Source organism: Hydra viridissima, unplaced genomic scaffold, assembly GCF_058129835.1.
Source record: "Hydra viridissima isolate aposymbiotic clone 2 unplaced genomic scaffold, HvirCarnegie_v1 scaffold_12, whole genome shotgun sequence".
NCBI lineage: Eukaryota > Metazoa > Cnidaria > Hydrozoa > Anthoathecata > Hydridae > Hydra > Hydra viridissima.
In genome coordinates this window covers 13,509,074-13,533,546 of record NW_028324311.1, presented here as the reverse complement: position 1 = coordinate 13,533,546, position 24,473 = coordinate 13,509,074, and the positions used below count along the sequence as shown (strand labels likewise).

The following is a 24,473-nucleotide window of genomic DNA, read 5'->3' as shown; positions in this document are numbered from 1 at the left end:
GTATTCCAAAATAAAAGTTACACCCCGACTACCACACTTATCAATAGCATCGCAAAACTAATCTTAAATCTCGGATCATATTTTTAATTCCTTTACTATGATTGCTTATAAACTATCTAACGGAGATCCAAATTCTAGATTAAACATTTAAAGGTACCTGAATAATCCAAATAGCGACTCTTTTGATATGCAACCAACAACGAAAGTGGAAACCCTCGCCTATGTAAATTTCATTATGGTAGAAGGGAAGGAATGAACACTGTCTGCTTTTGTCCGTGCATAGCAACTTGTCATTAATTTGATCAGCTATTATAAAAGCTGCATGTTGGTTATATTATGAGCTCTCAAGAAAAGCACTCTTCCAACATAAATCTTTTCTCATTGAAGTAAATTCTTTTATGGAAGAATATAATCTTTATACGTTATTCACTTTGCTTTTTGGAAAACAACTGTGTAATGCACAAATAGCAAGTATGCAAAAAATACAGCTAGATTAAACGAAACAATGATAACGCAACTGTGTGCCTGTTTAATCAAAGCTTATAATAACACTATGCAACAACAAGCAAAATTATACATTCTTTAACGTTTCTCAAACTCGCCAATTTTAACTTCTACTTCTGTGCTGCTTCGTCATAAATTTTCAAACGGCATTAATTTTAAACCGTTTTATATACAACACAACGTATTTGCACCCATGACAACGAACAAAACCCGTTTAGTATTTGACACCCGTTTGAATGCTTGACTCCACCTAACACTTGTCAGACGTAATAAGTGCTTCATGCACATTTCCATTTAAAACTTCAGAACATTTTCATTTGAAGTTTTTATGTGTTTTAAAAGTGTTTTTCATTATTGTCTTTAATTTAACATACCTTGTAAACTTAGGAAAGTAACATTTAAATACAAAGATATGAATGGAACAAACGGAATACGTGCAAACAAAACTGAACCAAAAGATGTGCTGTGGCGATTTATTACGTTTTCGTGCTAATGTGTTTTTTCATGACTTTTGTTGCTACATTCTTTTGAAGACAAACGCGCAGGAACTTTTTTTTGAATCTTAAATTTTGGAGTCCAGATGATTCTTTGCCAAGATGCATCAGCAAAGTTAGCTTCAAACTTAAAGCGTCATGACGGTTGTTGTCTTGCGTAAAACCAAAATACATTCGTACAGTCGAAACATAAAGAAACACGTCGCATGATTTCTGAGATGAAAAAAAAAAAAAAAAAAAAAGCGTCGATGGTAATGATATAATAATTTATATATTTATAATTATTAACTTAATAATACTATTATTATTTTATAATTATTAAACATACATAACGATTGTCAACAAACAAAAGATTTTGTAACATTGCATTTGATTTACTTATTAAGGTAGACCGGGGCACGTTGGTTCACTTTTTTTTCTTTGACTTCCAACATTTTTGCATTTCATGCTTTATTTCGTTTCTTTATGGAAGAAGGTTGCTAACGCTATATGCCATCAAAAATTGTATTATGAAAAGCTTATATAAGTTTGTGAACTTTTTTCAAATGCTTTATTTAAAATGATGTTCCATGGGCCAATCAGAATCTTACTTGGGGTAAGTTAACCCATAGTTTTAGCAGAAAATATTTTTTCGGCCGTTAAAGTATTTTCTAATTAACTTTGTTATAAGAAAGATGCATGCGGTAAAAACAAATAATTATTAATAAAAAGAAGTTATTTAAAGATAGAATTTAAAATGATTACATGCATTATAATATTTGGTCACAGATTAGTCATATAATAAATTAATTTTATTAAAAAAAACTTTTCTGTACATTTTCATATTTCGATTGTTATAGTGTTGTTTTTCTTACTTTACATATTAATATTTCTATTACTGTTCTTAGAATAACTGTTACTACTGTCATTAAAACTTTTATTATAATTATTGTTCTGGTTATCTTTATTTTTGTTAATATTGCTATTATTATTATTGTAAAATCTCAAAGAATGAAAACTGCTCCTTTTACTTTGGAGAGACAATATGTTTAGACTTGTACGTAATAAAAGAGTGGTGCCTAAGCTGCTTCACCAACAGAAAATAAAATATATAGGAGGATCGTGAAAAAAACAATCCGTTGTATTAACCATTAAAAACATTAGCAGTAACAAAGTTACTAATCCCACTCATAACAAAACCCACTTATAATAATTAAACAATAAATGTCACATTCAAATTGGTCCTTTACAATAATTAAATTATTACTGTCCCATATAACAGTAGATATTATTTTTATTATTATTATTAATATTAATATTAATATTATCATAAATAACATCATTATTAATGTTTGTATTCTTGATGTGATTATCATTAGCATTTTTATTATCATTATTATTTATTTTTTATTATTATCATTATTTTTAATATTATTATTTAATTCTTAATGTTATTATCATTAGCATTTTTATTTTCATTATTATTTATTTTTGATTAATATTATTATTTTTATCATTATTATTTTTTAACTCATAATAGTATTATTAATATTTTTATTATTATTATTAGTATTATTATTTAAACTTTCATTTTGATTATTTTTGTTGTAATTGTTAATTTTTTTTTTATTATTATTATCATTATTATTGTTGTCATTGTTATTATTACTATTGCTCTCATTATTGTTGTTATTATTATTATTATTATTATTATTATTATTATTATTATTATTATTGTTATTATTATTATTATTATTATTATTATTATTATTATTATTATTATTATTATTATTATTATTATTATTATTATTATTATTATTATTATTATTATTATTATTATTATTATTATTATTATTATTACTATTATTATTATTATTATTATTATTACTATTATTATTATTATTATTATTATTATTATTTTTAATAATTTTTTTTAGTTCTTAATATTATTATTAATATTTTTATTATTATTATTAGTATTATTATTTATACTTTCATTTTGATTATTTTTGTTGTAATTGTTAATTTTTTTTTTATTATTATCATTATTATTGTCGTCATTGTTATTATTACTTATGTTCTCATTATTGCCATTACTACTATTATTATTATTATTATTTTTATTATTATTATTATTTACTTTTGATTAAAATTACTATTTTTATCATTATTGTTTTTTAATTCTTAATATTATTATTATTAACTTTATTATTATCTATTTTTGATTAATATTATTATTTTTATTATTATTTTTTAATTCTTAATGTTCTTATTAATATTTTTATTATTATTATTATTATTAGTATTATTATTTAAACTTTCATTTTGATTATTTTTATTGCCATTGTTATTATTTTTGTTGTTATTACAATTATTATTATTTAATTTTGTTGTTTTTTTAATTAGTATTGTTTTTATTAGTATTTTTGTTATTGTTTTTATTATCATTTTTATTATTATCTCTATTTTTATTTTTGTTACTATTTTATTACTTTTGTTAAGTTTATTATCATTAATACAAAGATTAGTATCATTAATATTATGGTTTTTATTATTATTATTATCAATATTGTTTTTTACATTATTATGATTATAATTGTTACTGTTGTTGTTATTATTATTATTTTTAGCATTATTGTTATGAATGTTATTCCAATCCTTATTATTACTTATGTTTTTGGTATTATTAGTTCTATTATGAATTTTACTATACTTATAACAGCTACTTATAATAATAATACTGTTATATAGATTTTTAGTATTATTCTTATTGCTATTAATTTTGTTCTCTATTTTGTTTATTTTGTTAGCATTTGTTTAACTGTTTTTATTATTTATTATCAAATCATAATCATTTTTATCATTTATATAAATTATAACAACAATAAGAACAATAATAAGAATAAAAAACAAATTTAAATGTACAAATTAATGTAAAAATTATAATAAAGTCAATATAAATAAGTGTAGATAACACTATTTATTTATTTATAGTATCATTCGTTGTTTATATATCCAGCGAGCTAAAATGAAACATGTCAAATCATTTTGTTTTCTCAATTTATAACAAGCTTTGTAAAAAAAAACTTTTTATAAACTTTGTGAGAGTTTATAAAAAGATGTTAGCACACATGAGTGTAGAGAAGAATCGAACATTAAAGAGAAATCAAAAATTAAAGAAACTACAGGCCAGACTAGATCTTTTCGATGTTTTTAAATGTAAGCAATCTGATGCTAGAAATGTCATAATTTGACGTCACCTTCACTTATCAATATAGGCTCGGTTCTCTTAAATTGATTTTCAAAGTGACTTCTCATAAAACAGCTTTAGAAATATTTATTTAAAAACAAAAAATGATTTTCTCAAAAGCAAAAAAACTATTAAGAAAACCAAAGTTTTTTAAAAGTAAAGTACATCCTTCTGATAGCACAAGTAAGCCGCTGGAACTTGATTCGTTCGCAACAGATCGATACGATTCTTTTTTAAACGAGCTGGAGTGTGAATCCATCTTTGAAACAGCATTGTCAGAAATCGGCACTTGCTCTTCGAAAACAGACGACAAGTATCTTGCTGATACTACTAAGAAAAAGGGAAACTTCAGAGCTTCTGCTGTATCCCACATTACCAACTTGGGCGCGGTAAAACGTCTGCTGTCTTTCACTCTTTATAAATATATGCTTTGTTATTTTTGTAACATATCTTTAACATATCTTTTATGAATAATTAGAATATGAGAAAGGCTATGAGAAAATTGAACAATCGTTGCGCAGCAAAAAGAATTCACCCGATTGTTCAAAGTGATTAGGTAACCGTTTTAACATTCCAACATGCACGCCTGATAGCCTTAACAATATCAAGAAAATAATATTAAAGGCATTGTTAATAACAACAATAATATAAAAGAAATTTTTTAATAAGATTCATTTCAACAATAATAAGAATCAGGAGAATATTAATAATACTGTTATTAATATTCATATAAGTAGTAATGATAATAATAATAATAATGATAACAATAATAATAATGAAAATAATAATAATAATGATAATAATAAAAATAATAATGATAAAAATATTAATAATCATAATAATAATAAAAATGGTAATAATAATAAACATGATCACAATAACAATAATGATAATAATAAAAATAATGATAAGATTAATATTAATGATAATAATAATATTAGTGATAATAATAATATTAATGATAACAATAATAATAATGATAATAATAATAAATAATGATAATAATAAAAATTAAGATAATAATAATAATAATAATAATAATAATAATAATAATAATAATAATAATAATAATAATAATAATAATAATAATAATAAGAATGATAATAATAATAATAATGATAAAAATAACAAAAATGGTAATAATAATAATCATGATAATAATAATAATAATGGTAATAATAATAATGATAATAATAATAAGGATAATAATAAAAATAATGATAATAATAATAGAGAAACAATAGTAATAACAATAATAATAATAAATATAATAATAATAATAATAATAATAATAATAATAATAATAATAATAGTTATAATAACAGTATTATTATTAATAATAATATCAATAATAATAATGTTAATGATAATAGTAATAAGAATAATAATAATAAAAATAATAGCAATAATAATAATAATAGTTATTATTATTATTATTATAATAAGAAGAAGAATAAGAAAAGAAGAAGAAGAAGAATAAAGATAATAAGAATGGCAAGAACAATCAAAATAATAATACTAACAATTATAATGAAGAAAATATTAATAATAATAACAGAAACAAAATAACAATATTAATAACAAAAAAAATAGTAAAAACAAAAACAATAGTAACAACAATAATATATATAATAATAACAAAAAGAATGATAATTATGGCGATCAATAGATATATATATTATTATTCAGTGTTTTAGATTACTAAAAACATTTGCACTCTTCCTTTTTGGTACTTAAAAATGCATTTTTAACTATATATTTAGAAGGAGAGGAAAGCAGCAGACGTTATACCGCGCCCATATCGGTAAAGAGTGAATCAGCAGAAGCTCTAAGTTTCCCTTTTTCTCAGTTGTATCGGCGGTGTATAATGCGCCTGTTTTCGAAGAGCATTCCTTGTTTTCTGACAACGCTTTTTCAAAGATGGACTCACTATCCAGCTCATTTAAAAGTGAATCGTGTTGGTTTAAGGCGAACGGTTCAAGTTCCCGTGGCATACCTACGCTTTCCGAAGGATGTTTTTTTTTTTTATAAGAAACTTTGGTTTTCTTAAAGTACTTTTTTAAAATTAAAATTTCAAATATTATAAATCAGTTCATTAAAACACTAAGATGTTTTTAATATTTTGAAGATTTAATGAGCGGTAAGTTTAACTTTAACAGTAGTGTTATTGCAATACCAGCTTTAAATAATACCAGTCCTTGGACTAAGTGATGATCGGAATGCATTTGCTATGATTAAAAGCCTGGGATGTTTAGTTTCTTGACAAGGGTTAAAGCGGCTCGGTAATCTAGTGTCTAGTTATTTACTAGCTCATGAACATGGAATTATAAACAAGATTGGGTAAAATTCAAATAAAATTAAAAGGAAATTTTATGTAATATACCCAAGTACCCATTGAAATCATCAGGGATTTACGAATTGATTTTTTTCTTTTATCCGAAAACAAAATAATCTGTTATAAAAATTTGCTTATTGTAATTTTGAAAAAAAGTATTGTGATTACTTATCTTGGTTCAATTGCGCCCTGTTTTTACAATTTTTATTATTTTTCTTACTGTTATTTTATCAATGTTATTACTATTAATAATATCTTTACGATGATTGATATTATTTTTTTGTATGTTCTTGCTATTCTCATTATCTTTAATCTTATTCTTCTTTACATTCATATTCTTATTTAGTCACCTGGTAACTTTTTGTTACTAATTTCAACTTGAGGAACTCAACGATTCTTCTCGACCCTAGAAAGATACAAAACTATTGTCCGTAAATTTCTGAGTAAAGAGCAGAAAAAACCCGTTTTTGTTTATGGGAGGGGGGGGGGGGGGGAAGATGGGGGTATTCCTACACTCCGTACTGAAAATCTAGGTACAAATAAAGAATCTTGGGAAAAGTCACTGTGAATGTTTATGAGAAATATTTAACCTATAAGTACTTACATGGGCGCCGGCAGGATTTGTTAAAAGAAAGGGGGGGGGGGGGGTGATGGCAAAATAAAATTCAACAGTGACATTTCAAAAACTACATAAACGCATCAATTAATGAAGTCATTTTATTAGACCAGTGACAAAAAAAAATTAAAGAAAATGTAAAAAAAAACAACATAAGAATTAAATCATTGTTATTCAGTAAATAGAAATTGTAGTTGTCTGCGTTCACTGCCAAACTTATTTACAACTTGTTCCATAAATTCAGATTTTCTGGAGCGTATTTTTTCACGATGCACGCTCAGCATGTAAAGCCCAGACAAACGCTCATAATGCCAATGCTAAATTATTCTTAACAATGCTAATTATATAATAATATAATGATTAGTTAAAAAACGTTAAATGATTTATTAAATACAAGTTAAACATATTCCAAAAAACAAAACAAAAATTAAAATACAGCAGTTTAATGCAAATTAATCAATTTAAATATATACAATCATAGCAGCCGAGAGAAATTTTGGGTCCTGGGGAAGTTTTCTTAAGGGGCCCTCATTTATGATCAATTACATACCCAGGACCAAAAGAAGCGTGCTCTGGTCATTGAAAATTAAAAATAAAAGTTATTTAAATCTTTTAAAAGACAAAACTATTTAAATCTTTTAAAAATTATTTTAAAAAATTATTTGTACACACACGGGGCCATTTTCCTTTTTTTTTTCTACTCTCCTTTTTGGTTTCTATACTTCTCCTTTATCTATTATTTTTTTCTATTTATTCCTTTTTTATTTTTCTATGATGTATTTCTACCATTTTTTATTAAACTTTCATTCAAACATCTTTTTTTTAAAATATGCCTTTATAAAAAAGCTTCCGCCATCGTGGAAGTTATTGCATTTGATAGTAATATTTCATTTAAACTGTGGTCATTTACATTACGGTGAGTAAACTATAAATGAGTTAAATGGATGAGATATCGAAATAAAATCTTTTAACAGTTCAAAGAAATTATGTGAATATTAAAATTTGTTAGTTTGCTTATCAAGGGCGGAGAGGCAACTGCCCCAACTTGCCTCTGCTGCCGGCGCCCATGAGTTCTTAAAAGATGATAATTACATATATTTTTATTGATAAACGTGTTTTTAAGTTTAATTTCAACAATTACAAGTTCTTGATTCACAACGTATCATATAGTAGTTTAAAAGATTTAAATGTCATGAAATCGAGTTCTAGAATAATTGTAGAATACAAATTATCCTCAAAAGGATTATGCTATAATCAAACAGTAAAAAATCAAATTGTAGAATACCATTGAATGAAAAACAAACATTCCCTTTTAATTTTATTTGAATTTTACCCATTCTTGTATATAATTCCATGTTCATGAGCTAGTAAATAACTAGACACTAGATTATCGAGCCGCTTTAACCCTTGTCAAGAAACTAAACATCCCAGGCTTTTAATCATAGCAAATGCATTCCGATCATCACTTAGTCCAAGGACTGGTATTATTTAAAGCTGGTATTGCAATAACACTACTGTTAAAGTTAAACTTACCGCTCATTAAATCTTCAAAATATTAAAAACATCTTAGTGTTTTAATGAACTGATTTATAATATTTGAAATTTTAATTTTAAAAAAGTACTTTAAGAAAACCATGATAATAGTTATAATAACAGTATTATTATTAATAATAATACTGTTATTATAACTATTATTATTATTGTTATTATTATAATATTTATTATTATTATTGTTATTACTATTATTTCTCTATTATTATTATCATTATCTTTATTATTATCATTATTATTATTATCATTATTATTATTATTTTCATTTTTATTATTATTATCATTATTATTATTATCATTACTACTTATATGAATATTAATAACAGTATTATTAATATTCTCCTGATTCTTATTATTGTTGAAATGAATCTTATTAAAAAATTTCTTTTATATTATTGTTGTTATTAATAATGCCTTTAATATTATTTTCTTGATATTGTTAAGGCTATCAGGCGTGCATGTTGGAATGTTAAAACGGTTACCTAATCACTTTGAACAATCGGGTGAATTCTTTTTGCTGCGCAACGATTGTTCAATTTTCTCATAGCCTTTCTCATATTCTAATTATTCATAAAAGATATGTTAAAGATATGTTACAAAAATAACAAAGCATATATTTATAAAGAGTGAAAGACAGCAGACGTTTTACCGCGCCCAAGTTGGTAATGTGGGATACAGCAGAAGCTCTGAAGTTTCCCTGTTTCTTAGTAGTATCAGCAAGATACTTGTCGTCTGTTTTCGAAGAGCAAGTGCCGATTTCTGACAATGCTGTTTCAAAGATGGATTCACACTCCAGCTCGTTTAAAAAAGAATCGTATCGATCTGTTGCGAACGAATCAAGTTCCAGCGGCTTACTTGTGCTATCAGAAGGATGTACTTTACTTTTAAAAAACTTTGGTTTTCTTAATAGTTTTTTTGCTTTTGAGAAAATCATTTTTTGTTTTTAAATAAATATTTCTAAAGCTGTTTTATGAGAAGTCACTTTGAAAATCAATTTAAGAGAACCGAGCCTATATTGATAAGTGAAGGTGACGTCAAATTATGACATTTCTAGCATCAGATTGCTTACATTTAAAAACATCGAAAAGATCTAGTCTGGCCTGTAGTTTCTTTAATTTTTGATTTCTCTTTTTTTTCTCTACTTTTCTCCATTTTTTTTGCGTTCATTTTTCGTTTTCTTAAAGTTATGCTTACCACTAAACAACATTGTGCACTCTTAAAACTGACGATATTTGGCATAATTATTTAAAAAAGATGAAATTCCTTTAGTATTCTAGTTTACAAAAATTGAGCACCAAAATAAGTTCGATTCTTCTCTACACTCATGTGTGCTAACATCTTTTTATAAACTCTCACAAAGTTTATAAAAAGTTTTTTTTAACAAAGCTTGTTATAAATTGAGAAAACAAAATGATTTGACATGTTTCATTTTAGCTCGCTGGATATATAAACAACGAATGATATTATAAATAAATAAATTGTGTTATCTAAACTTATTTATATTGACTTTATTATAACTTTTACATTAATTTGTACATTTAAATTTGTTTTTGTTCCTTTTATTGTTCTTTTTGTTGTTATAATTTATATAAATAATAATAATGATTATGAAATGATAACAATAAATATAAACAGTTAAACAAATGCTAACAAGATAAACAAAATAGAGAACAAAATTAATAGCAATAAGAATAATACTAAAAATCTATATAACAGTATTATTATTATAAGTAACTGTTAAAAGTATAGTAAAATTCATAATATAACTAATAATACCAAAAACATAAGTAATAATAAGTATTGTAATAATATTCATAACAATAATGCTAACAAAAATAATAATAATAACAACAGTAACAATTATAATCATAATAATATAAAAACTAATATTGATAATAATAATAATAAAAACAATAATATTAATGATACTAATCTTTGTATTAATGATAATAAACTTAACAAAAGTAATAAAATAGTAACAAAAATAAAAATAGAGATAATAATAAAAATGATAATAAAAACAATAACAAAAATACTAATAAAAACAATACTAATAAAAAAAACAATAAAATTAAATAAAAATAATTGTAATAACAACAAAAATAATAACAATGGCAATAAAAATAATCAAAATGAAAGTTTAAATAATAATACTAATAATAATAATAATAAAAATATTAATAAGAACATTAAGAATTAAAAAATAATAGTAAAAATAATAATATTAATCAAAAATAAATAATAATAAAAATAATAATATTAATCAAAAATAAATAATAATAAAAATAATAATATAAATATTAAGAATTAAAAGATAATATTAAAAATAATAATATTAATAATAATTATAACAATAATTACACAGTAAATAAAAAACCCGTTATATTTTTAAAAAACATAACGGGAGTTTTCCTAGCACATAACGGTTCATTGCCGTTATGTTTAATACTTAATATGTATGAAAATAACATAACGGTTTTAGCGTTATGTTTTTTCATAGCAAAATTGCCTTGAACATAACGGTTACATAACGCCAATTAGCCGTTATGTGAGAGGAAAACTCCCGTTATATAACGCGTATTTTACCGTTATGTTTAAAACCTGATATAACGGGTATTTATCCGTTATGTTACCCGTAATGTCAAATTATAATTATTTTAAAGTAGGCTTTTTGAAACCCATGATTAATAACAGAAATTGCTAAATAAACTAACTAACATTGAACATTTTTTATGTTTATAAAAGTTAATTTAAAAAATAAAACAAATTCATCCAGTTTAATTTCCTAATATATTTATGTTAAATTATTTTTCATAATCATGAAAATTATTTACAAAATAATTGAAGAAATTAACTTAATGACATTTATTAATTCAAAAATACTTCACATTGCTGTAAAAAGATTGCAAAAGAAAAATGCATTTTTTAGAAAGTAAAGCTGATCGTCCGAAGCCGCAAATATCTTGCAAACATCCCAGAAGCTGCCCAAAACAAGAAGGATATGTCAAATCTAGCAAATAGTAAACGGCCATCAAAACAACCACCATTTCACATGTACTGATCAAGGGCTGAACATCCATCTCGACACCTCTACGACTCCTTACTCCATATTCCGTTTTATTATAGATAACTTGTGGACCATACAAGCTTGGCACTCTTAAGTATTCATGTATTGAATCACACTAAAATATTATAAATACAAAATAAGTATTGCAACCATAAAAAAGAAACTATTATTAATACATTAAATGGGTTTGAATCAATGTTAAGTTTATATTTTATAGAACTGGCTTAATACCAAATAAAAAAAATAAAATAAAATTTACATCAACTTTCATAAACAATTTATCAGTTGTCTTCTTAGAAATAAGTGATTTCTGGAGCAGCATTAAACTTTCAGTATGGGTTTGCGAATCGGGAGAAATCCAAATCAACATCTTTTGAATCTTAAGAGACGAATCTTTAAAAATAGGATACAAACGAATCGCTTCTTCCAGCATCAATCCAGGAGCATATGTAACTCTTTTCGGAAATATACTATAAGTCTCGTTATTAAAAAGATGTCTGTTTAGAATAGACAGTGTTGAAAGTGATGGCTTTTTCTTATTAAGTTCATTCTAGGTGAAAGAAAGAGTTATATACATTCCTTATTTTATAACTATTTAATAAAATAAAGTAATGACCAGACACTTAATATTAATTATAACATTTCAAAATTTTTTGCGTCTAAGTTTACTTAACTAGACTATAATTTCTGATATTAGAATTAGAAATCATTTTTATCCAAAAATTAATAAACACAGAAAAAATCTTACTTCAACATCTTGTAATAGCTGTTCTTTATCTACAACTGATTCGGACAAAATTGGATTTACTGCTCGGCTACTATTATTGATGGAACTATTTACAACAGAAAAATGAGGAAATCGCTTAACCTTTAAACTATGACATATACTAAATTGTCTTTGGCGATAATTATTAGGCAACTTTTTGAACAAGAAATCCTAATAGAAAATTAAAAACTTTAATTAAATAAATTGAATCAAACAATTTATGTATACAGCAGCAAATTTGAAAATCTGAAGTAAAATATAAAAATGATGGAAAAGGAAGGAGATCAAAAATGAATATTAAAATAGTAAATATTACAAATTTAAAAAAATAAAAAATATTATAGTATCAAAGACGTGATTCTTACCCATTTATGGCTGTAAGAAGGATATAAAGAAATGGAAGTAGACTTTAACTTTGCAAAGAATATTTTCCGTAACAATATTCTATTTTTGATATTATTATGATTAGGCGCATGCAAACAGCAAAAAGCTAATAAACAAGACATTAGCTCTCTAGATATCACCTTATCTTCAATAGAAAACTTGTTGCTCAGAAATAGTTTAATGTGAGGTGGAAAAAAATCAATGAGAGTTTGTTTAATATCACCATCAAAAGGGATTCTGTTAATCTAAAAATTTATCATTAATGTAAATGTTAAAAACATAGGAATAATAAAAAACATTTTGTATCATCATGTGAAAATTGACAAAAGAAAGCATTTACAACTACTAAAGTTGACAAAATAAAGAAAACAAATTAGACTAAAGTAATCATATTTATTGCAAATAATATAAACTTTTTATAAAATTTCAATGCAACTATATGATAAGGAATGGCAATGCTGGGGGAACAATATAGAAAATATCCCCTTCTTTAAAATAAAATGCTGGCCAAGGAAAAGCTAAGCCTTCAGCTGCAATAGTTCTAAAAGGAACTGTGTTGTCCTCAACAGCAGTAAAAAAACCTCGTAACACATTGTAATTAAGGCACTGAAGCTGTGAGGTAATAAATACTGTTTTTTCTCCTTTTACTTGAATTTCTTTAATAATAAAAGCAGAAGATTGAAAACCATCATGAAACCATAAAGACGATTCAGGACAGTATTTAATTCCATTAATCTGGATGCAGGTAACAATATTTTTTTTAATAGTAACTTGATTTAATTCACAAAGAACTCCATTACTAATTTCTCCAAAAGAATTATAAAAAGATGCAACAGTGTTTAAAACCATACTCTTCATAGCACTTAAAGGCATATTTTTGAAATTAAAATGCCTAACATTTTTTATTACTTGATGTTTCCTCTCAAAAGCCATACACATGTGGTATCGTAGTGAACCAAATTGTCTGGATTGCTCAGGATAATGAATAAGAAAATGAAGCTTTGGTATAAACTTATCTGGGTATAAATTCATAAAAAGAGTATGATGGGCTGCAATTGTTTCTTCTAAAGAGACGAAGTAAGCCTCAGTGGTAACTGGAGAGAGACACATTTGAAGAATACGCAGCAGCTTAATAAGACACAAGAAATGACAATCAATAGTGATACTTCTTAAAAAAATTGGTAAAATACAACAAATAGAAAGAACTTGAGCACTGCCAAATTTCCCCTTAATAACCAAATCTACTATTGCAGGTAGTTTTTCACTGTCTTTTGGGTATTGAAACAATTTTATAAAGTTGTTCAAGCTATCTATTGTAAAAAAACCTTTCAAAACCCCATGATTCAAGTAAAGTTCTATCTGCAAAGGTATTACACCTTCTAACAAATCATGCATTGGATCAAAAAGAACTTGCTTTGTCACATCAAATTCATTAATTTCAGATAGAACACTGTTAGATTGAACGCCATATAGCTTTGACCATTTTAAACGTTCAACTCGGGGAAGACTAGAATTATCTAGTTCTTTGACTCTCATCTTGTGTTCCTCTAAACTCCTTATTTTACACTGAGAATGTTTATTATAAACTAACATTTCTGACCTGGTTGAATTACAAACTCTACAGCACCTAACAACTTTCTTGCTAAAACCCTCTTTAAAACCAGCAATTGCATTGCAAGTTAATGAATCTCCAATAAAGTGTTTTAACTTTACCATGAATTTTTTACCATTAGCATTAGTTAAAGTTGAGGAATCAATCGATGATAGTTCATTTAGAGATTGTACCAAGTCAAGAAGAAGAGATTTCATAAAGCCTTTTACCTTAACAGATTTAGAACCAGTTATTGCTAAAGGGAATATTGAGAAAGATTTACTTAAGCAGCATTGCGGAATGTTTAACAACTGAAAATATAAAACCCACAACTTGTGCTCTCCTCTAGATTTGCCTATTGGATTAGTTACACCTAAATCATCTGAATACAATGAGATAGGTATTTCTGAAGAATACTCTAGAAACTTATCATATTCATTTGATGTAAAAATAAACTGAAGTATTTCTTTAAATGGAATAAAACATCCATGTAAACTGTTTTTGTATACTAACTGAATTTGTGGCATTTTAAAAGCAGTTTGAAAATATCTTGTTCTAGAATATTCTGTTGATAGTTCTTTACAAATTGTAGAAATCTCTTCATTTTGTGATTTATTATTAAAAATATTTTGCAAGCTTGAAAAAATAATGTTTACCACATTTTCAGAGCATTGATATTTTCCTCGCAAATGAAGAGCTAATGCAGCAAGTTGATCTTTTCTATTCTCCTTCAAAAATTGAAAATCATCCGGTTTTTCAATATTAAAATCATTATTATTGTTAACTACTTCAATTTCAGTATCAAAAGGAGCAAAACAATTTCTATTGTGAAGTTTAAAACCTTTAACACTTTTAAATTTTGAAAAACAGTTTTCACATACAACTGAACCTTCCTGACCATGTAATTTAAGATGTGATATCATTACATATTGTTTACTTGTTTGAAAACTACAATTAGAACAAGATAAAATTACTTTTTGAGATCCAGGTGGTTCAGTACTTGATTTTGGTGGTTCAGCAACTTGTGCAGCAGTTGATATTAAACTTAAATTTTGCGATCTTGAAGACACATCTAAATCCTCAAGTACATCTTCATAATTAGAGTCTTGGTATAATGTTGATTCAGTTGGAAGTTGAGGAATAATGGATTGTTGGTTGTTAAAATCGAATGAAACAGGATCAGAGTGTCTATCTACAGCTGAAAAAACAGCTTTAACGGGAGAAAATCCCTTTAAACTTTGAACAAAAGTGCTGAGCTCATTATTTTTTGCTAAGGATACAACTTCCACTTCTAGATTTTGTTCATTTAAAATGGCAACAAATGTTTCAGAATCGACTTCACATCCATTCCACATGATGCCACTTATATCACTGTTATCAAACTTTTTAGAAGCTAAAAAAGTATAATTTTAAATTAAATAGCTCAACCATTGTTTTTGGCATATATAATAACTTGATTAGTATGAAGACAAAAATGAACTGTAAAGAATTTGAAGATTGATTAAAAAAAAAAAGAAGATTGAATAAACAAAGAATGTGCATTAAAAAATAAGCTTACCATTAGTTAAAAAGTCTGCAATATTGCTATTACTAGCAAGAACAATTTTCTTTTCACCAAGATACTTGACAACAACAGCCTTTATCATTTTGAACTGTTAATTATTGTAGAAATCAGTAATATAGTTATTATTACTTAGAAAACTTAAATTACACAAATAGTATATTTAACATTATTTAATAATCGCAATATAAAATAAAATTAATTTTAAGAATAGTAATAAGTAAAAAATGGTAAGTATTAAATAAATAGTAGTAAAGAACATTATTAAGCAACATACAAATACAGTGAACTCCTAATATCTTGAAGCCTCCAAGGGACCAAGAAAATAGTTGAATTAGCAATATTACATACATACATACATACATACATACATACATACATACATACATACATACATACATACATACATACATACATACATACATACATACATTGTTATTATTATTATTATTATTATGATTATCAATATTATTAAATAATATTAATAATATAAATAAATATATAATATTAATTATTAACAACCCAAATGTCGTTTAAATGCTAAGAAGTAACTACCTTGAGAAAATAAAATAAGAAAACTTAAACAGTAAAGACCTTATAAACAAAAATTGCAAAGATTCTTTAAACTCGCGCTATTTTTTACTGATAAAATAATCTGTTTAACATAACGGTTAAACATAACGCTTTGCAAATATATATTACTATACTAATGATTTAAGCACCATTTACGCATTATAACACTTTCAACACTATTTGAACTTAACATAACGGTAAACATAACGCCAAAATTTTCGTTTACCGTTATGTAACCGTTATTTTTGCGTTATGTTTTTTGCTGTGTAGAACAATAGTAAAAATAACAATGACAACAACAATAATGATAATAATAATGAAAAAAAATTAACTATAACAACAAAAATAATCAAAATGAAAGTTTAAATAATAATACTAACAATAATAATAAAAATATTAATAATAATATTAAGAATTAAAAAATAATATTAAAAATAATAATAATAATAACAACAATAATGAGAACAGTAGTAATAATAACAACTAGCAAAAAAGCAACCCGTAATACGGGTTATGGTCGGTCTGTTAATTTATAGTGGCTGTTTTCCACAATTTAAAGTTGCAAAACCATAACTATTACCCTTTTAGAAAAGCGCCTTCAAATTAAAAAATATGCGGAGGTAAAATAATTTACCAATCATCAACATTATTTGAGTAATTTACAACTGAAATCGGTCATATCAGTGTAAGGCAGAACCGTTTTCCTCGACATTACTTCGTTCAAAACAATACGTTTTTAGTTACTGACACAAAATAATAATACTTCCTCATGCTTTAAATTGACGAAAAAGTAAAGCTAAATTCGTGTTATATTTTTATAACGTGAACTTTAAATAATAAGATTAATATAAAGCGAGCGTAAATTTTACATGAATTAATAGTACTTTGGCATCCCCTTGATACATGTTTCTTTAACAAAGGAAATTCTCTTTAAAACGTTAAATGCACACAACTAAATAAATTTATTCCAAATATCTGACCATTTGACTATTGCTATATATGGCACTAATCTGACCATTTTTACATATGGCCTCTTTGTTTCAATAATTTTTAGTAAACGGTTATTTGCTACCATTTATTAAAAATTCCTTTTGTTACTCGAAATTTAATTTTCTCTAATAGTTTGACACTAATAGAGGACCTCCCTTCCCCGTTTTTGCCTTAATGGTGGTAAGGAGAATAGATTTATCTTTATTAAGAGTTATCAAGTTTTTGATCAAGACCTTCTACCAGAATAATAACGCCTTATAAAATTTAAGTAACTCGATATTTGACAAATGCGCAAAACTACAATCATAACCCCCCACCAACCCACCCGTTTAAAAAGATCCCCAAAGTTACGTACAACAAATAATTAGGAATAAAATAGAGATTTTTAAAAATTGAACTAATTGCATATATTTATATCATTTTAACTGACAAAAATTTACAATAAAAGATAATCAGGTATTTTTAATAATTCGTATGCGTCAATCGTAAATCTTAAAGAAAAAAAAAAAGAATTATAATACCATAACAAAAAAAACAACCAAAAAACCAAAAAAACCAAAAAAAAACACCACATAAAAACCGAAAATCGATTTACCTAATTATAGTAACCTATTTTGACATGGCAGTTAATATAAACATTTATCGAAAACTGAACTATAAAATCTATTTCGAAGTACAAAAGGATTAACAATACTAATATATATATATATATATATATATATATATATATATATATATATATATATATATATATATATATATATATATATATATATATATATATATATATATATATAAAAATCAAATTAAGATACAAATTGCATTTTTAGCATAATGTTGTCTTGGCTTTAAGTAAATAAATAAAAGCAGTAAGTTTCAATAATGAAACTACCTATCATTCATTTTTAACAATAGACACCAACATGAAGGTGTTTATTGTTAAAAATGAATTTGAACACAAAACATCACAACAATAGCACATAATAGAATATTTCCACTCTTGATCCTAAAATCCAGCGAAAATAACAAACCAAATTAAAATATGAAAGTCAAAATTAGAAAACCAATTTAAAGTTAACTATATTTATTTTTTTACTAAACATATAAATACATAAAAGTATATTTGTTTTTATATTCAATATTTGTTATGCAATTACTTCAAACTTAGGACATTTAAACACCCTAGATTTAAAGATCAAGGTTGCATACTCTCTCATACACATTACGCTAAACATTAACAGACATAGTGTTTCCAGAATAATTAAAAAGGCCACACAAAACAACCTAGCTCTTAAGCAGTAACACTGCCTGACACTAAATGCCGCCAAGTCACACCTCTGCTATAAATACATCGCTTGGCTGGCAAGGTTTTCAATCTTGCTCAACATAATCCCAAGTCACACCACTTTGAAAACATGGAAACAATATAATTTAAACATATATACAACTATAAACAAATATGGTTTTATATAACACATATAAACACATTTTATAACAATATTAAATGACAAATATATTTATCAAAAACTATAAAAAATATATATGTATATTAAAATAATAAATAAATTTATACAAACAAAATGTGCTCACAACTTACAAACAGTAAATTTTCAAAATAAAAATCTTAAGACTATAAATTAAGAACATTAGAAAATATAACATTATTTGTGTAACACTTTTCACCTGCCACACCTTGAATGAGATGTTTATTAATTTTGAAAAACAAACTATTAAATGCTCTCATTCTTGAACATGCAACATATTGTTGACCATGAGAGAAAAATGGTTTTTTTGAGAAATACCCCAACTCTATTAAATGTTTGACCTTGACTTTTATTAACTGTCATTGAATAAGCCAATCTGACAGGAAGCTGACGACATTTCAGAACAAAAGGTAAATTAGAACTTGATGGAGCCAACTGAATTTGAGGAACAAAAACCTGTTTACCACCAGAAACACTTGTCAAATCCTCTGCATCAATATAATTATTTTGAAGAGCACAAACTTTTATTCGAGTACCATAGCATAACCCAGCTTTGAGATCTAAATATCTAAGTAGCATTATTACACAACCAATTTTCAATTTTTAACAATGAGGTGGCATACCTGAAGGAGTTAAACTATTCAAACACTCAACAGGAAAGTCATTTCTTTCATTAAGGTCATCAGTATCAACTTGATCAACACTTACTTAAATTTTGACCTTACCCAGCAGACTTTTAAGCACTTCTTCATTGATTGATAATGAATCAACATTAGTTGGTGTTAAAATCACGCATTTAGAATAATCATTTTGATCAGCATCTCCAAAAATCTTTTCAACAACTGATTCATTTTCTCTAATAATGCACTGATTTGGTATTTTAATGCATCTTTTATAAGGATCCTTCTCTTTGACAGGTATTGTTCCATACCCAAGTTTTAGTAGCCATTGGGAAAATTCACCTTCCCCATCTTGTACTCTCATTGTTTCAGTTCATGCAAACTTCTGCACCAATTGCCAATGCAAAGAACATTTTATACACAATTCTACTATCTCAGCTGGTTGTCCTCTTTTCACAACAGGCAGAATTTGCGTAAAGTCACCACCAAAAAGAATGATTTTTCCTCAGAACGGAAAGTTGTTGTTGCAAATATCTTTTAACAACCTATCAATTGCATTTAATTCTTTACATGCTCATGTAAGATATTATACTGGTTGCTTCTCAGTTTGTTTTGATTATTTCTGATGAAAGCAAGGCGCTGGCCTTTGATTTTAACATACGCATCAATAGCATATTGATGAAACAGTTTTTTGCCATAAAAGAGTGAAGAAAAAAATTGTCTAACTGAAAGTTTATATTGTAATACTGAGAAAATGTAACATGATTTCTAACCAATGCAGCACGTTCAGGGTTGTGAACCAATTGATTATGCCAACCAGCATCACCCCTTGGAAAGAATAGAGGATAAACCATAGGATCTAAGTTGGCAGACATACTTGATAGAGTTTTAACAGGATGACCTCTTGGGTAAATAACATCTTCCCTGGAAACAGGTAGTACACCAACAAATACAACTGCAACTTTATTATGTGAAGGGAGACTGATAGCGATTATAGCAATTTATGCTGGAACATCATGATTCCAAAATATTTATAGCAAAACCATGGTACTTTATGCAAATAATACTGTTATATAGATTTTAAGTATTATTCTTATTGCTATTAATTTTGTTCTCTATTTTGTTTATCTTGTTAGCATTTGTTTAACTGTTTATATTTATTGTTATCATTTCATAATCATTATTATTATTTATATAAATTATAACAACAAAAAGAACAATAAAAGGAACAAAAACAAATTTAAATGTACAAATTAATGTAAAAGTTATAATAAAGTCAAATTAGATAAGTGAAGATAACACAATTTATTTATTTATAATATCATTCGTTGTTTATATATCCAGCGAGCTAAAATGAAACATGTCAAATCATTTTGTTTTCTCAATTTATAACAAGCTTTGTTAAAAAAAACTTTTTATAAACTTTGTGAGAGTTTATAAAAAGATGTTAGCACACATGAGTGTAGAGAAGAATCGAACTTATTTTGGTGCTCAATTTTTGTAAACTAGAATACTAAAGGAATTTCATCTTTTTTAAATAATTATGCCAAATATCGTCAGTTTTAAGAGTGCACAATGTTGTTTAGTGGTAAGCATAACTTTAAGAAAACGAAAAATGAACGCAAAAAAAATGGAGAAAAGTAGAGAAAAAAAAGAGAAATCAAAAATTAAAGAAACTACAGGCCAGACTAGATCTTTTCGATGTTTTTAAATGTAAGCAATCTGATGCTAGAAATGTCATAATTTGACGTCACCTTCACTTATCAATACACAATGTAACAAAAAAAAAAAAAATTTCTGTTTATCAAAGTTTTTTGATGTTTCTTAATTAATTTGAGTATGCTGAGTCTGAATATGACATTGGATTTTTTATTGCATCAATCGTTTGGTCGTAAAAAAAAAAAAAATCAATTAAACATATAATTAATATAAATCGTTTTGCAATCATGTTACATTATATTGTATTGTAACAGTCTCTCACAATCTCAAAAAACACTAAAAGTGAACAGTAGAACGAGGTTTTCTTTTATGAAGTTTCTCGTCATCGCGTATCAAACACCAGATGTAGTCACCCATCATAGCTGCATCCCATCTGCCCTGGTATCTTTTCTCCATTGCAAGAATATCCTGATGGAAACGTTCCCCGTGCTCTTCACTCACATCACCCAAATTTGGTCTGAAAAATTCCAAGTGTGAATGCAGGTAATGCAGCTTTATTGACATTCTGCATTTCATATCTGCGTACCGTACAATTAAGTTTTCCACTATCTCTTTGTAGTTATCACTCTTATTGTTGCCTAAAAAGCTATGAACAACATGTCTAAATGCAGTCCATGCTTCTTTTTCAACAGCAGACATTTTGTCCTCAAGCTCCTTACATGCCAACATAACTTTAATCTGTGGACCAACGAATATACCTGCTGAAATTTTTGCATCTGACACCTTTGGAAACATCTGCCGAATATGCTGGAATGCTGCACTATCTGGGTTTAATGCTTTGACAAATTGTTTGATAAGACCAAGTTTAATGTGAAGGGGTGGTAGTAAGATCTTTTCAACAGGTATCAGAGATTGATTAATAACATTGTGCGAACCAGGCTGTAAATGTTCTCTCACTGGCCACTCACGTCTTGTGAAGTGCTGGTTTGCAGCCCTGCTATCCCATAAACAAAGAAAACACGAGTACTTTGTGTATCCTCCTTGCAGACCGAGAAGAAATGCTAGCATCTTAAAGTCTCCACATACATCCCACTTGTAACTGTCGTAGTTGATTTTCTCAAGCAACAACTTCACGTTCTTATAGTCTTCCTTTAGATGAACGGAATGAGCTACTGGAATCGAAGGAAATCGGTTTCCGTTATGGAGCAAAACTGCCTTTAGACTTCTTGTTGAGCTGTCAATGAATAATCTCCACTCTTCAGGATTGTGAACAATGCCAATGTCATTGAAAAGACCACGAACGTCATGACAATAGCACAGTGATTCTGATACTACATAAAAGTATGCGAATGTTTCATGTCTTTTTCGGTATTTCGAGGTTCTGCAGCTTGGATCTAATAAATTCCATTCTTTCAAACGTGATGTCAGAAGTTCTGCATTTGATTTAGTGAGACCTAAATCTCGTACTAAGTCATCAAGTTCTTGTTGGGTAGGGAAATGAGGTGAATCATTCGGTTCCCTGAAATCACAGTCATCATTGAGTTCATCCGGTGAGTCTACTTCAGAATGATATGCAGCTGCTTCTTCGGATTGAGGTGGAGTAGGAACAGGCAATTCATCACTGTGTGGAACTGGTCCAATAGAAGATGGTGTACTTGGATAAACTAGAGTCAGCCTATCTTTCGGTTTTTTATACTTTGAAATGTCAACAATGCAGAAAAAGCAGTCATCATGATGGTTCGTCGGTTCTCTCCATATTCTCGGAATCGCAAAGGGCATTGACTTTCGGATTCCACGCAGCCATCCTTCCAGAGTTGATCTGCAGCTACCACAACTGTAGTGTGGTGCCCACGATTTGTCCTGATCTCCCATAGCCATGCCAAAATAAGCATGATATGCAGTAAAGAATTTTGTACCACTGACAATCTTATGTTTAGCTTGTGTTGGACTAATATAGTAACCACAAACATAACAGAATGAGTCAGGACAAAGCTTGCAGGATCTACTAGACATATTCACCACTTCATGTAACAGTTGTAATTAGTTAAACTGAAAATAAACACACGAATATAGTTAAAATCAGCATATATATATAATGTTTTAATTGCATTACACATATACGAAAACTCCGAAATATACTTTATGCTTTTTCTCAGGAAATCTTGATGATAGAGAAAAACCAATGGTACCACTGAAATCAGCATACAAAAATTATGTAAGAAACATTAAAAAATTAACATAAACAAAAATGTTGTTACATGGTGATATAGGCTCGGTTCTCTTAAATTGATTTTCAAAGTGACTTCTCATAAAACAGCTTTAGAAATATTTATTTAAAAACAAAAAATGATTTTCTCAAAAGCAAAAAAACTATTAAGAAAACCAAAGTTTTTTAAAAGTAAAGTACATCCTTCTGATAGCACAAGTAAGCCGCTGGAACTTGATTCGTTCGCAACAGATCGATACGATTCTTTTTTAAACGAGCTGGAGTGTGAATCCATCTTTGAAACAGCATTGTCAGAAATCGGCACTTGCTCTTCGAAAACAGACGACAAGTATCTTGCTGATACTACTAAGAAACAGGGAAACTTCAGAGCTTCTGCTGTATCCCACATTACCAACTTGGGCGCGGTAAAACGTCTGCTGTCTTTCACTCTTTATAAATATATGCTTTGTTATTTTTGTAACATATCTTTAACATATCTTTTATGAATAATTAGAATATGAGAAAGGCTATGAGAAAATTGAACAATCGTTGCGCAGCAAAAAGAATTCACCCGATTGTTCAAAGTGATTAGGTAACCGTTTTAACATTCCAACATGCACGCCTGATAGCCTTAACAATATCAAGAAAATAATATTAAAGGCATTATTAATAACAACAATAATATAAAAGAAATTTTTTAATAAGATTCATTTCAACAATAATAAGAATCAGGAGAATATTAATAATACTGTTATTAATATTCATATAAGTAGTAATGATAATAATAATAATGATAATAATAATAAAAATGAAAATAATAATAATAATGATAATAATAATAAT

At 26.6% G+C, this 24,473-nt stretch overlaps 3 protein-coding genes and 1 long non-coding RNA gene across 4 annotated transcripts; 1 reads left to right on the top strand and 3 right to left on the bottom strand.

Annotated features, from left to right (window-relative positions):
• The first annotated feature begins 4,557 nt into the window (after window positions 1–4,557).
• On the top strand, window positions 4,558–6,233 carry LOC149881378 (uncharacterized). Its single transcript, XR_016445931.1, has 3 exons — window positions 4,558–4,616; window positions 4,706–4,783; window positions 5,991–6,233. It is a non-coding gene; the product is annotated as an uncharacterized LOC149881378 (long non-coding RNA).
• A 5,267-nt stretch (window positions 6,234–11,500) lies between these two features.
• LOC149881377 (uncharacterized) lies at window positions 11,501–13,144 on the bottom strand. Its single transcript, XM_090069255.1, has 4 exons — window positions 12,928–13,144; window positions 12,545–12,733; window positions 12,056–12,346; window positions 11,501–11,911 (listed from the first exon to the last, which is right to left on the bottom strand). Exons 1-4 carry the CDS (start codon window positions 13,066–13,068, stop codon window positions 11,603–11,605), a joined length of 930 nt encoding a protein of 309 aa, XP_089925381.1. The 5' UTR covers window positions 13,069–13,144; the 3' UTR covers window positions 11,501–11,602.
• A 181-nt stretch (window positions 13,145–13,325) lies between these two features.
• On the bottom strand, window positions 13,326–16,511 carry LOC149881376 (uncharacterized). The gene is made up of 2 exons (XM_090069254.1): window positions 16,096–16,511; window positions 13,326–15,930 (listed from the first exon to the last, which is right to left on the bottom strand). The coding sequence occupies exons 1-2, from the start codon at window positions 16,181–16,183 to the stop codon at window positions 13,382–13,384; spliced, it is 2,637 nt and encodes an 878-aa protein (XP_089925380.1). The 5' UTR covers window positions 16,184–16,511; the 3' UTR covers window positions 13,326–13,381.
• Window positions 16,512–19,129: 2,618 nt separating this feature from the next.
• LOC149881375 (uncharacterized) lies at window positions 19,130–19,727 on the bottom strand. The gene has a single exon (XM_090069236.1). The coding sequence runs from the start codon at window positions 19,722–19,724 to the stop codon at window positions 19,392–19,394; it is 333 nt and encodes a 110-aa protein (XP_089925362.1). The 5' UTR covers window positions 19,725–19,727; the 3' UTR covers window positions 19,130–19,391.
• Window positions 19,728–24,473: the final 4,746 nt, after the last annotated feature.

Bases quoted from the DNA above. Each gene is read 5' to 3' on its own strand.
- LOC149881377 (XM_090069255.1), bottom strand. From the start codon at position 13,068: ATGTCTTGTTTATTAGCTTTTTGCTGTTTGCATGCGCCTAATCATAAT. The intron at 12,734-12,927 runs GTAAGAATCACG...ATTTTCTATTAG, and splicing joins CTTCTTACAGCCATAAATGG to GATTTCTTGTTCAAAAAGTT. The intron at 11,912-12,055 runs GTAAATTTTATT...ATAATATTTTAG, and splicing joins AATTGTTTATGAAAGTTGAT to TGTGATTCAATACATGAATA.
- LOC149881376 (XM_090069254.1), bottom strand. From the start codon at position 16,183: ATGATAAAGGCTGTTGTTGTCAAGTATCTTGGTGAAAAGAAAATTGTT. The intron at 15,931-16,095 runs GTAAGCTTATTT...ATACTTTTTTAG, and splicing joins TGCAGACTTTTTAACTAATG to CTTCTAAAAAGTTTGATAAC.
- LOC149881375 (XM_090069236.1), bottom strand. From the start codon at position 19,724: ATGCTACTTAGATATTTAGATCTCAAAGCTGGGTTATGCTATGGTACT.